General features: G+C 51.9%; 1 protein-coding gene across 3 annotated transcripts in view; it reads left to right on the forward strand.

Annotated features, from left to right (window-relative positions):
• Positions 1 to 13,742, forward strand: part of STX1A (syntaxin 1A) — a 101,149-nt gene that overhangs the window by 67,385 nt on the left and 20,022 nt on the right. For all 3 annotated transcript variants that reach the window (XM_064468001.1, XM_064468003.1, XM_064468002.1), the window contains exon 5: positions 383 to 456. In XM_064468001.1, coding sequence (XP_064324071.1) covers positions 383 to 456 — 74 coding nt within the window. The remainder of the gene's footprint in view (positions 1 to 382; positions 457 to 13,742) is intronic.

Below are 13,742 nucleotides of genomic sequence, written 5' to 3' on the forward strand. Positions count from 1 at the left end.
TTTTGCAGAGACATTTTAGCGCTGGGTTTCCTCCTCCTGCCTAGCAAGGGGAGAAGAGCCCTCCATTTTGTTTGAATACCAGAAAGAACGGAGATCAGACCCGAGCATTACATCAGTTCTGTGTTGAAATCCTCACTTACCAGCCTTGGGGTGTTGGGTGCTGCCCTCAGCAGCACTATGCTCAGCCGGTGGCCAGGCACTGAATGCTTTGCAGTAACAAACCGGGGCTTTGCTGCCAGTCCAGGCTAAATCACAGGCTAGAGTCAAGAGCTGGGGAATGCTCTGTGCCAGACGCTCCTTGGTTCGCAGTCCCTTTGCCAAACAATCCCTTTTTCTTCTTCTAAACAGTGTGAAATAATCTGTGTCCTTCTACCCCATCCAGGTATTGAGCAGAGTATTGAACAAGAGGAAGGACTGAACAGGTCATCTGCTGACCTGCGGATAAGGAAGACTCAGGTGAGTCTCTGCCCTGTGGCACTGGGAAGGGGAGGACGGGAAGTAGCCGGAGGCAGTTGAGGGGTCCCAGGAGGTGATGGGAGAGGGGAGCTCTCCTTGGCTTTAGAGCAGTTAAGTTCTGGTGTGCAAACACTGGGCAAAATAATGCAACACATTTCCCAATAGATCAGCCAAAAAACCAGCCTGAAAGACCTGTGACCTAAGTATGTGCAGAGGGAGCTGTGGAGGGGAGGGCAGCATGCATCGGCTTCATCCCTGTGTGCAAGTCTGAATGTCTGTGTGGACAAACAGGTGGTGGGTTTCTGCACATCCATATTAAGCATCTCACTAAAGGTGATTTTGACTGGAGCAAAAATACCCTCTGAAGTGCCATCTTTGGGGAGAGAACATTTGCCTGCGATGTGTTCAGAAACCTGAAGTCTCTGTGTGTTTCTGCAGTGCATGGAAGGATGCTTGAGCAGCTTGTAAATGAGACCAAGGCTTACTGATGCAGCTGGGTAACTCACCTAACATTTCAATTAATCTAAGATGATGGGTGGGCTTTCAGCAAGTACTGTGTAGGCCTGCAGCCTGCTGGAAATACCCTTCCCTGTTGGGGCTGTGGTTGCCCCTCCACCAGGCATCGATGTCCAGAAATGTTAGACTTCTGAAGGGCTGAAGGGCTGACACAACTCTTCCTCTTATTCCCATAAAACCACCAATAACTAGCACCTGCTTTTGATGGGCTGCTTAGCTTATCCAGGGATAGAAGTAGAGATAGGGTGCACCTCCCTCTGCTCTGCCCTACAGTCCCGAGGCTGCATTTTGCTCAGTTGTGATGAAATTGCGCTTCTGTCTGCAGCCAAGGCAGGGTGGAGTATGTTGGCTCTACAAGAGATGGGGGTTGAGGGACATGGGGCTTGTCTGTGGCTTCAACAGCATGCACTAGAAGCTGGAAGTGATCAACTCTGCTTTGAGCCAGAGGTTGGGCTGCATGACCTCCTGAAGCCTCTTCCAGCCTGAATTATCCTACAATTCTGTGTAACAACCCTTCCACCCCTCCAAAGTCAAGAAATAGATCAGAGATATTTGATGAAAGAAGTGTTGGGGTGTCTTGCAGAGAGGCTCTTCTCTTGCAGGAGCAGATGATTGTGGTGAGAAGGTCTGATTGCTGCCCGTCCCTGCTGGGCACTGCTCAGGTCCTGGTCTGAGGCGGCTGGAAAGTGAGGACAGGTCACAAACTTCTCTGTGATGTCTGTAGTGAGTGCTACTGGGGAGACTTGGAGAACACCAACAGAGAGAGCGCAGTCAATGGGGTTGTGGCAAGGGCAATGACTTGACAGAAGGTGCCGAAAGAAAATTTCCTTGGGGAAGCAAGCAGGCAGGCACGACCCAGGAAGGCAGTGCAAAGTGCTGGGGGAGTGCTCAGGGAAAGGATACTGGGGGGTAGCTGGGGACAGGGGAGATAATGGAGCTTCATACACCCCTCATACAGCCTGGGGAATCTTCACAGGTCTCAGGTTAACTCAAGCATTTGAATGCTGATGACTTGAGGTCTCAGAAGACAAGGTTATCCATGGTAACCCAGCTGCTTTTGAAAGCAGGGCTTGAATTCCTAAATAATGTGTCCTTTGTGAAAATAGGATATGCTTTTACTGATTTTCTGAAGTCAGAGCTATGCAATTGTCTTGGACATCCCAGGATTGCAGAGCATGTTGGATGGAGGCAGGAGAGACCAAGGCCATAGCTCTAGTGGCCTCTGTTGGATGAGCCAGCAGTGCAAATTTATCTGATTCAGGCGTAGGCACGTGATAGCACCTTAGCCCCAGCGCACGTGCAAAACTTTGTGCTGACTGGAACTGCCATACGCCGCTTGCACCACAGACGGCAGGGTAGGTGGCACCTGACACTGCACCCACAAACACATCATTAACTCCAGGTTTTAGAGGAAAGTGGCTCCAAAAGAGTGAATTTTTGCTGGGTTGGCATCTTGTGTTGTGTGACTATGGCATTTTTTATTGAGTCCATCCGTTGTCAGCTACAGCCTGAACTCTAAAAGCTCAACTAGTTTAGCTTGAATAAATGGTACTAGACAGAGGAGATTACTCATCTCCAGAAAAAATGTACAAAGCAAATGTGTTTCATTTAGAGATGATATAACTTGGCCCTACTACTCAGTAATGGGCTGAAACTGTGGGTTAATTCTTGTGGGGAAGTGTTTGTGAAAGAACATGATGTTTTATGGCTTTGGGTCCTCCATCTGCCAGGAGGAAAACCAGAACATGACTGCATGAACTGTTTGACAAGAGCTTCTCCCGTCATCTCTGTATCACCCTTGATGGAGCAGCTCCCTCCAAAGCCTTTCTGAAGAGGTGTTGTGTCTGCCTGTTGTTGGCTTTGTGGTGTCGCTCCAGGCCACAGGTGTGGTGGGGAAGTGCATCTGTGGGGGCCTTCTCAAGTGTGACCCGGCTTCTCTTCCACTTGTGCTGGGTTACTGATGCCTTTGTGGGCACGAGGGTGATACTCCAGCAGATCCATGTTGAGGATGGGGGAACCTGTCCCTGCTGTACAAGGGTGATCAGGTCCTGATGGCAGGATCAGGTCACCCACTGGCAGTTGTATGTCTAAGCCATGGCCAAATCATGAGTGCAGCTGCAACCCTGCCATGGGATCTGACTTTAGCACTGTCCCCTCTACAGCTACCTGGACTCTAAGGCTACTGGCTCATGTATAGGCTGAAAGAGTCACTCCTCTCCTGCAAACCACTGTACATCAGGCTGTCATGGGGGTCTCTCTCGGGGGGAGGATCACACTTGGGTAACCCCAGGTACCTGCTCAGCCCGCAGGTCCCCTCATCTCCAAATTCCCATGCATGGTTCTTGGTTCTCTGGACTGTTCTCTGTGCTCTGCAGCATTCATTTCCTTGGTCCCTGCTACAGAGGTCTTGGTGAAATGTTTATGCCTTGGGAAATAGCACAAGCACTTCTTTGTCCTCTCACTTTGTCATGCAGAAACAGTGAGCCTGGGACCTGCTGCTCATGAGCAGGTAGTGCCCTCTGTGTCTCCCATAGGGAGAGGTAAAAAAGAGTTAGATAAATTCAGTGGAACTGTACACATGGAAGCAGCAGAAGGAATAGCAGAAGAAGGGATACAAGACCGGCATGGGTTGATGGCACCTAACCCAAAAGGTCATAGATCTCCTTCTATGACCAGGTGACCTGTCTGGTGGATGAGGGAAAGGCTGTGGATGTTGTCTACATTGTCTTTAGTAAAGCCTTTGACACTGTCTCCCACAGCATCCTCCTAGAGAAGCTGGCAGCTCATGGCTTGGAGAGGTGTGCTCTTCGCTGGGCAAAAAACTGGCTGGACGGCCAAGCCCAGAGAGTTGTGGCGAATGGAGCTAAATCGAGTCGGCAGCTGCTCACGAGCAGGGTTCCCGAGGGCTCAGTGTTGGGGCCAGTCTTATTAAATATCTTTATCACTGATCTGGATGAGGGGATTGAATGCACCCTCGGTGAGTTTGCAGATGACACCAAGCTGGGCAGGAGTATTGATCTGCTTGAGAGTAGGCAGACTCTGCAGAGGGACCTGGGCAGGCTGGATTGATGGGCCGAGGCCAGTTGTGTGAGGTTTAACAAGGCCAAGTGCCGGGCCCTGCCCTTGGGTCACCCCAACCCCAGGCAGCGCCCCAGGCCTGGGGCAGAGGGGCTGGGAAGTGCCCGGCGGAGAAGGCCCTGGGGGTGCTGGCTGACAGCCGGCTGAGCATGAGCCAGCAGTGCCCGGGTGGCCAAGGAGGCCACCAGCCCCCGGGCTTGTGTCAGCACTGGTGTGGCCAGCAGGAGCCGGGCAGGGATGGGGCCCCTGTACAATCAGGGTCAGGCATTGGAACAGGCTGCCCAGAGAGGTGGGGGAGTCATCGTTCCTGGAGGTGTTCAAAAAATGTGTAGACGTGGCACTTGAGGGCATGGTTTAGGAGACATGGTAGTGTTGGGCTGGTGGTTGGACTTGATGATCCTAGAGGTCTTTTCCAATCTTAATGATTTTATTATTCTATGATATGCCAGCAATGATACATGCAGCTTTTAAGAGGGCTTAGAGTGGAAAACCTTTGGGCAATGTACTCCAGAACATAAATGTAAATCAGGTGTGCTACCTAATGTCCCTGAGGCAGGACAGGTCAATGGAGTGGAAGATCAGTGTTGCTGGCAGCTCTTGGCAAGCACAGAAGGCGCATCCCAAACCCCTCTGTGGCCACCGGTAACAAGGGGCCCAGGAGATGGGGTGTCCTGTAGGATGTGTCACACAGAGCTGCTGGCTGTACATCTTGTGGTGCATGGGGCACAAGAAAATGAGTGAATCCAGGATGGAGTGAACCTAGCTTTGTTTTAAATGTGTTTTTATTGAATAAATTGCCTTCCTGTACAGTGCAGTCTCATGCTGAGCTTTGTTAGCTCAGTTGCAGCACTCTGGTGCTGAGCTTCTCCAGTTCACGTCTATATTTTAAGCAACCTTCCCCATCCCAGCTTGGCCATGGGCTTGTGTGGTGAGAGCTCAGCCAGGCTGAAGATGTTTCCCTCAGGGGAGTCACACTGTGGTGGCCAGGCAAACCATGTGCTTTGTGAGGGGCCATGTTGAGGGCATGCACTTTGGGTCCAGGGCACCCATGGGATGGCTGCATGTTTGGTGGAGGGGATATGAGCCTGTCAGGGTGTCTTGTTATTGCAGCTTCTTAAAATCAGCCTTCTCTGGGCTGAAGCTTTGTTTTCTGCCCCACAATGCAGGGTTGCTGTGTAGTTTTTACTGTGGGCTGGCCAACCTTCTGATGATCCTTTGGTGAGAGCAAGATTGCTCCAGCAGTGGAATCTGCCTCTGCATGGCTGCAGGGTGAGCATGGTGTGCCTTGTCCTCACTGGCCATACTGGAGGATGTGAATGAAAAGGAGCCATCTCAGAGCAGAGAAGCAAGGCCTTGTTCTGCAGTGAAAACTGTGTTTTATCAAACCATTAAACTGATAAAGGCAATGGGATTTGCCGGTGTTGCTCTTCAGCACCCAAAGGTGGGGATCCAGGCATGGATCTGCTGCTCTCGCAGGGGGTTTATTCACAAATACAGCTCAAGAAAAATCCTACTTCCTCTAAGCATGAAGCAGTGAAGCCAGATGAGTTTTGGTGTCTATAGTGTAGCTCCTTTTCAGTCTGGGAAGTCCCTTGCGTAGTCTGCTCTCCCATGCCGCAGTTGGTGCTGAACCAATACAGCAGTCATCACCTAGATCACCTCTGCAGAGGCAGCTTCCAGCTTGGAGCCCAGTCTCCTGGCTGTGCACAAGTGGCGAGAGGCTGTTGTAGCTGAGCCTCAGGCAGTGGGGACACAGGCCGCTGCAAAACTGGGGCAAGAGAAAGGCTTGTCTGTAGAGCAAGTGGGAAGGAGAATTGCTAGGGCATAGCAAAGCCAAAGCAAAGGATGGTGCAACAGCACACAGCAAATCAGGACAGCAGCAAGGCCCTCTGCACGCCAGCTCTCCTGTCCCTCCCTGGAGGGGTCCTGACATGGGCAGAGCTCTGCTCTAGCTGAGCAGTGTTGAGGGGATTCAGCAGATCTCTTCCCAGAAAAAAACCTCTGCCTTTACCACTCCAGAGACACTGCTGTATGCTGACAGCAGTGCTGTGAAGCCCCCGCTGGGCTTTCTGCTCCGCTGTGCTCTGCACTGTGCCCTTCAGGAACTGTTTGCCATCTCAAAGGGCAGTGCCAGGTGGCAGTGGCAGGGAGGGGGAGAGCAGGGAGGTAGCAGTCGAAGGTGGCTGTCCCTGGTGTTGGCTCTGGGGTGCCCGTGCTTCCCAGGCAAACACATTGCTTCTGTAGTATCTGAGGAAACTATAGGTGGCCACAAATTGGTGCTGTGTAGCCCAGGGCTGTGAATTTCAGCAGGGTTTACGTTCGCTCTGTGTTGAAGCTCTGTGGTTTGGACGTTATCCTGGCACATGGGAGAGTGCTCCACCATAGAGACATGGAATGGTTTGGCTTGGAAGGGACCTTCAAAGGTCATCCAGTCCAACCCCCCTGCCTGGTCTTCCACTAGCTCATGTTGCTCAAAGCCCCGTCCAACCTGACCTTGAACACTGCCAGGGATGGGGCATCCACAGCTTCTCTGGGCAGCCTGTGCCAGTGTCTCACCACCCTCATGGTACAACATTTCTTCCCTATGTCCAGCCTCACCCCACCCCTGTTCAGTTTAAAATCACTGCCCCTTGTCCTGTCACTGCAGGGCCTAGTCAAAAGTCTTTCTTCATCTTTCTTACAAGCTGCCTTTCTATATTGAACAGCTGCAGTAAGGTCTCCTGAGAGCCTTTTCTTCTCCAGGCTGAACAACCACAGCTGTCTCAGCCATGGACCACTCAGTCAAGGAAGTGGGAGATTTTCTTGTAATTTGGGCATTTCTTAGAATTTCTCTAGGCTTTTCAGGTGGTTTGGGGAGAGGAGCTCTTCTGGGCTGCAGCTTGGAGCCCCTGTGTTGGGAGGCTGAGGTGGATGATGTAGCACACTCCTCTGCTTCTGGGCTTTGGATTCTAACCGGGGTGGTCTCTGACTCTGGGCTTCTGCAGACATTCATCTTCCCAGGGATGCTGACCCCATGCTGGGACCTCGTGCCCAGCAGTGTGTGCGCCCATCACGCATGCCTGCGTGCACAGGACAGGAGGTGAGCTGGGCTCATAGCGGTGTTGTTCCAGGGTTGTGTTGCTGGCTTTGCTTGTCACTGCGCACTGCAGGTAAGAGGAGATGACAGCTCTGGCAAGTAGCGCCGCCAGGATGCGTGTGCCTGACGGCTGAGCCATACCAATGTGACTGCTGGAGCTGTCACCTGGGGAGCGAGGTGGGGTGAGCTTAAATGATGGCAGTTTTCTGCTGTAACCATTAGTGAGAAAAAGTCTCTGACCCTTGCTTGTGCTGGTTTTGCCCTGGTACCCAGCGCACTGCTGGTGCGATACTGCATTTTTGGTGCCATGGGATGGATCCTCAGTGGGAGCACCACACTGCAATGAAGCTATTGCAGCTGACATTGGCTGGGTTTGTAGCATGGGTGTCCCCCTTGGACTCCCAGCCATCCAGGGATGGCCCAACTAGAAATCTGGTGCCCGGATTTGTTCCTTGTCATGGGATCACAGCATATTGGTGAGAAAGGAGCTCAGGACATCCCAGCCCCTGCCACAGAGCAGTGCCAGCCACATCAGGTTGCTCATGGCCTTATCCAGCTGTGCCCTCAGTATCTAGAAGGATGGAGATGCCATGGACATCAGTCCATGGGTCCTCTTGGTCCCAGTCCAGTGTTTGACCACCCTTATGATGATTTTCTCCCTCTTAATATTTAACTGGAATTCTCTGTGTGCCAGTGTTGTGGTTTAGCTGGCAGCTCAGCCCCACACAGTCACTCGCTCACTCCCCCACCAGTGTGATGGGGGAGAGAATCAGAAGGGTAACGCTTGTGGGTTGAGATAAGAACAATTTAATAATTAAAATAAAAAAAAAAACCCCAAACCAAAAATGCAATGGAAAGGAAAACAACGAGAGGTGCGAAACCCCGGGGGGGAGGAAGGGGAATGAACCGCCAAAACAACCCGCACGCACTGCAGCCACGCACCACCCACCGACCCGACGCCGTGCCGCCCCCAAGCGCAGCTGCCCCCCCCTTAATATACTGGTCATGGTGTCACATGGTATGGCATGAACATGCCATGGGCCAGTTGGGGTCAGCCGCCCCCACCACGGCCCTGCCCCTCCCAGCCCCCCGCCCTGCAGCAGAGCGCGGGAAGCTGGAAAGGCAGCTGCCCCCCAACGGTGGGGAGAATTAACCCCTTCTCAGCCAAAACCAGCACAGCCAGCTTGGTCTGTTGCTTCTTGTCCTGCCCCTTTGCACCTCCAAGAATAGTCTGGCTTCAGCTTCTCTCCATTCTTCCCCTGGGTTGTTGTAGGCAGCAATAAGATCCCCCTGAGCTTTGTCACCTTCAGCTGGCCAAACCCTGCCTCTCCTCATTTGTCCTGTGCTCCAGCCCAGACCACTTTGGTGGCCTCAACTGGCCTCACTCCCACATGATGTGTTTTTGGGGAGCCTCAAGCAGAACACAGCAATTTAGTTGTGGTCTCTGAAGTGCTAGGTGGAAGTGAACAATCCCTGTACTTGCCCTGCTGGCTGTCCTCCTGCTCACCCAGCCCATAATGAGTTTTACCTTCCCTTCTGACTCCTGGGCACCCTGATGTCCATGAGGATTCTGGGAGCTCTAGGAGCTTTCTGGCCAGCTGGCCCCCAGCCTGTCCCACGATGTGTATCCCACCCCCAACACAGGACGCTGCATTTGCCTCTTAGCTTCATGGGGTTCCTGTCAACGCCTTTCTCCAGACTGTTAATATCCCTCTGAATACCAGCCCTGTCTTCTATCGTTCTCTCCAGTTTGGTGTCTTCTCAAACCTGCTGAAAATGCACTCTGCTCCTCCATCCCAGGATGGGTCCTATCATTGGTCACCCGAGAGAAGAGATCACTGCCTGCCGCTTCTCCTCCCTTTGTGAGAAAGCTGCAGACCGTGATGAGTCTCCCCTCAGTCTCCTCTTCTCCAGTCTGAACAAACCAAGGGACTTTAGCCACTCCTCATAAAAGGTTTATTCTCTAAACCCTTCACCAACTCCGTGGCCTCCTCTGGGCACTCTCTAGTAGCTTTATACCCTCAATGTCCTGCGGCGCCCCAAACTGCACCCAGCACTCGAGGTGAGGCCGCCCCAGTGTGGAGCAGAGCAGGACAATCCCCTCCCTCACCTGGCTGCAGGGCAGGGCTTGATGCACCCCAGGGCATGGTTGGTCCTCTCGGCTGCCAGGGCACGCTGTTGGCTCATGTTCAACTTGCCATTGACCAGAACCCCCAGGTCCCTCTGCAGAGCTGCTCCCCAGCCTCTCGTCTGTACCTATATCCAGGGTTGCCATGCCCCCAGTGTAAAATCCAGTACTTGTCCTTGTTAAACTCCATACCGTTGGTGATTGCCCAGCTCTCCAGTCTGTCCAGATCTCTCTGCAGGGCCTCTCTGCCCTCGTGAGTGTCAACAGCTCCTCACAATTTTGTGTCGTCAGCAAGCTTAATTAGTATTCCTTCCAGTCCTGTATCCAAGTCATTAACAAAGACATTAAAGAGTACCAGCCCCAAGACGGATCCCTGTGGAAGTCCGCTAGTGACTGGCCGCTAGCCTGGTGTAACCCCATTTACTGTGACCCTTTGAGTCTGACCCATCAGCCCATTGCTCACCCCCTGCATTACGTGTTTATCCAGCTGTGTGCTGGACGTTTTGTCCAGGAGGAGACTGTGAGAGACAGGATCAAAAGCTTTACAAAATTCAAAAAGATCACATCGGCTTGCTTCCCTTGGTCAACTAGGTGGGTGACCTTGTCATAGAATGAAATTAAGGTTCTTAAGCAGTACTTTCCCCTTACGAGACTATGCTGGTTAGGACCATTGACTGCATTGTCTTTCAGGTGTTTTTCCATATCTCCCAGAATAATCTTCTCCATAATTTTGCCAGGCACAGAAGTGAGACTGACTTCCTTCTGGGAAGATTTACTCAGTGACCTTCCCAGTGACTGAGGGGAGGCTGAGGGGTTCCTCAGCTCCCCACTGGTGGGATGGGGGAGAGAATCAGAGGAATAAAAGTGAGAAAACTTGTGAGGTGAGATAAAGGTAGTTTAATCGGTAAAGTAAAAGCTGCGCACACAGGCAAAGAAAACAAGGAATTCATTCACTACTTCCCATGGGCAGGCAGGCGCTCAGCCATCCCCAGGAAAGCAGGGCTCCATCACATGCAACAGTTACTTGGGAAGACAAATGCCATAACTCCAAAAGTCCCCCCCTTCCTTCGTTCCCCAGCCTATATACTGAGCATGATGACACACGGTATGGAATATCCCTTTGGGCAGTTGGGGTCAGCTGTCCTGGCTGCGCCCCCTCCCAGATCCTTGTGCACCCGGCAGAGCACGGGGAGCTGAAAGGTCCTTGACTAGTGTAAGCACTACTTAGCAACAATGAAAACATCTCTGCATTATCAATACTGTTTTCAGCACAAATCCAGAATACAGCCCCATACTAGCTACTGTGAAGAAAATTAACTCTGTCCCAGCTGAAACCAGGACAGCTTGGTTTATCTAGCTGGTGTGGTGGAAATATTCACCTCGCTTGGACTAGTTCAAGCACTGAAGCAAATCCAATCAGTGGGAACTCAGGAGTGGGGTCTCTGCTCCCCCTGTAATGCCAACGGGCTCAGGAGGAAGGCCGACCCCCCCCAGGCTCTCCCATGAGATGTGCACTTCAGAAATGTCTTTCTCTAAATTAAAAACATCAAAAGCCAAGGTCCCAGGTTACCGTGTTTTGTTTTGTGGGGGCTTCAGAGCCCATTGTGGGAGCACAGAGCTGCATGAGCTCTTTGGAAATCCAGCTTGGTGGGTCAGCAAATTGGGCTGCTTTCTCCATGTTTGGGGAGTGAAGAGTTGCTGGCCCTGGCTGAAACAATCCATTTCTTAACTTTAGGTAATATTTTCTGTTTAGTGAGTTTCTTTCAAATGCAAAGTATGCTTTGATATGCTTTTTAGTTACTCTGAATATTCAGGTACTTTTATTTAATGACTGAAAGCCATTTAAAGTGCTTTTTCCAACACATTTTGCATGAAACTCTGTGTTCCTTCAAAAATCAAATGCATTTTGTAGACATGTGGGATGCCCATGGGAACATAAACTAACAATCTGACAAAATAAACACTTAAGTTAAATAACTTCTTAAGTAAAAGAGGTATGGTGTGATTAGCTGAAAGGGGTGTCATTCAACACCCAGACTATATTTGGCTGCAGATCAACATATGTTGATACTTTTCAGCTAAATGAGAATGAACTGGATTTTAGGAAAACAATTTTGGAAAGGCAGAAGAAGAATCGCTTGGATGGCACATCATGTTTTTGCCAGATTTCAAGCCATGATGCTCAGGAGCTGTTTTGACCTTGCTTTGGGCTGGGCACCTCTCAAGCAGAGGCTGCCTGTTGAAGCTGAAGCTGCACAGATGCTTTCATGTGAGGTTTGCCAGCAGAGGAGGAATAAGATGAGCTGAGTCTGAGCCTCTGCCATAAATACCGAGCTGCTGCTTGCTTAGAATAGCTGCAAAGCAAACACAAGTATATCTTCAAGATGTTTCCAGTGCTGTCTCCTGGAGGCAGGGGTGTGTTGGCTGGGGCTGCTCTGGGTGTACCAACACCCAGTAGGAGTGTCTGAGTGCCAGCGTGCTCCAGACACATCTGACGCTGCAGAACTGCAGCATTGCACCAGTCCTCCCCTGCACAGAGGCTTTGAGAGCTGCTCCAGCTCAGCAGGGCTAGGTACAGCCCATCGGTTCAGCCCTCTGTGAGCTGTAACTCTGTCAGGGTGAGCTCAGGCCATGCTGGTGGCCCTGAAAGTCCATGGGGTAACACTCATCGGGAGTTTCTTCATTGTATCAGGCTGTATCTTGTTTCTAATCCTTTCTCAGTATCCTCTTTTCCTATCCCTTTTCCATCCCCTTCTCTCCTTTCACCTTCCACCATTTCGCCATATCTCCTGTTGCTCCCCACTCCCTGGGTTCGGCTGCATTAGCAGTCCGTTGGGTGAGGCTGGGTAACAGATCCTTCTCCCCCCACAGCAGTAACGTTGGCTGCTCCCAACTTGCAGGTGCCTGTTGCATGTGAGAGTGATGCTGGGTGCGCAGTTTGGGTGTGTGAGATGTGGCCTATCAGTCAAGTGTTGTTGCTTCTGCTGCACGGTTGAAGAAGTGCACAAGTGTTTCTTGCTTGACACAGTATCGGATTTCACTTTGTTTGGGACTTGTGCACCAGATTTGCCTTCTCTACACAGGGAGGCTTTCAGCCCTGTGGAGAAGGGCTTGAGGATATTGTTGGGTGACAAAGGGGACACGAGCTGGCAATGTGCACTTGCAGCCCAGAAAGCCAACTGTCTCCAAGAGTTGCATCACCAGCAGCACGGCCAGCAGGTCGAGGGAGGGGATGCTGCCCCTCTGCTCTGCCCTCCTCAGACACCCCCGGAGCTCTGCGTCCAGCTCGGGGGTCCCCAGCACAAGACACACACGGACCTGGTAGAGCAGGTCCAGACAAGGCCACCAAAATGCTCCGAGGGCTGGCACACCTCTGCGATGGAGAAAGGCTGAGAGAGTTGGGGGTGTGCAGCCTGGAGAAGAGACGGCTCTGGGGAGCCCTTACTGCCGCCGCTCAGTACTTTAAGGGGGCTTATAGGAAAGAGGGAGAGAGACCTTTGACCACGGCCTGCAGTGACAGGACAAGGGGTCTGACCAGGGGTGGGGTGAGGCTGGACATAGGGAAAAAATGTTGTACCATGAGGGTGGTGAGACACTGGCACAGGCTGCCCAGAGAAGCTGTGGATGCCCCATCCCTGGCAGTGTTCAAGGTCAGGCTGGACGGGGCTTTGAGCAACATGATCTAGTGGAGGATGTCCCTGCCCACGGCAGGGGGGTTTGGACTGGATGACCTTTGAAGTTCCCTTCCAACCCAAACCACTCTGTGAGTTCATGGTTCTGTGATAAGAGTGCCCCAAAAGCCCTGAGAAGCTGCTGCTTTGCATCAAGAGATCAACCTGACCCCTGTCTGTACTCCATGTGAGCTCAGTGCAGCCTGCTCATTGCTGCAGGTGAGGGCTGAGCTCTTCTATCTGTGCACTCACAGGTCTAAGGAGCAGCATAATTTCAACATCCCCTTGGTTTGATCGCCCTCCCCAGCATCCCCAGCTCCAGGAAGGGTCCACAGCCCATTTCCAGCCACCATGCTATGTTTTAGGATGACAGAGCTCCACTCCCACCAAGGGTGACCTGTGACACCCCTTGCCAGCACTTCCCATCTGGTTCAGTGTATGGGATGGGAGCACACTGCAGGGAACGGCTGCTGCCAGCATCTATGGAGGGCGAGGAACTCAGCGTTAGTGTGGGAGCAGCTGGCACCAGCAGAGCTGCTGCTCCAGCCGCACTCAGTAGGCATAGCTGAGTCCCATATCCCACTGCTGGCAGTTCTTCACATTGTGCAAGTGCCATTGGTCAGGGTGAAGCTCCCAGCTGCAGGGTGGGGTTTTCTGTGCCTTTATAAACAGCCCAACCGCTCCCAAGAACAAGACAAGGGAAATGCATCCCTTTTTCAATTGCAAGCAAAACTACCTCCAAAGAAAGTCTTCCACAGCCCTGAAGAGCAGTCCAAAGTCTTTTACATTCTGGCAGCCTGATCTAGTAAGACATGTC

Source organism: Phalacrocorax carbo, chromosome 17 (genome assembly GCF_963921805.1).
Source record: "Phalacrocorax carbo chromosome 17, bPhaCar2.1, whole genome shotgun sequence".
NCBI classification, from domain to species: domain Eukaryota; kingdom Metazoa; phylum Chordata; class Aves; order Suliformes; family Phalacrocoracidae; genus Phalacrocorax; species Phalacrocorax carbo.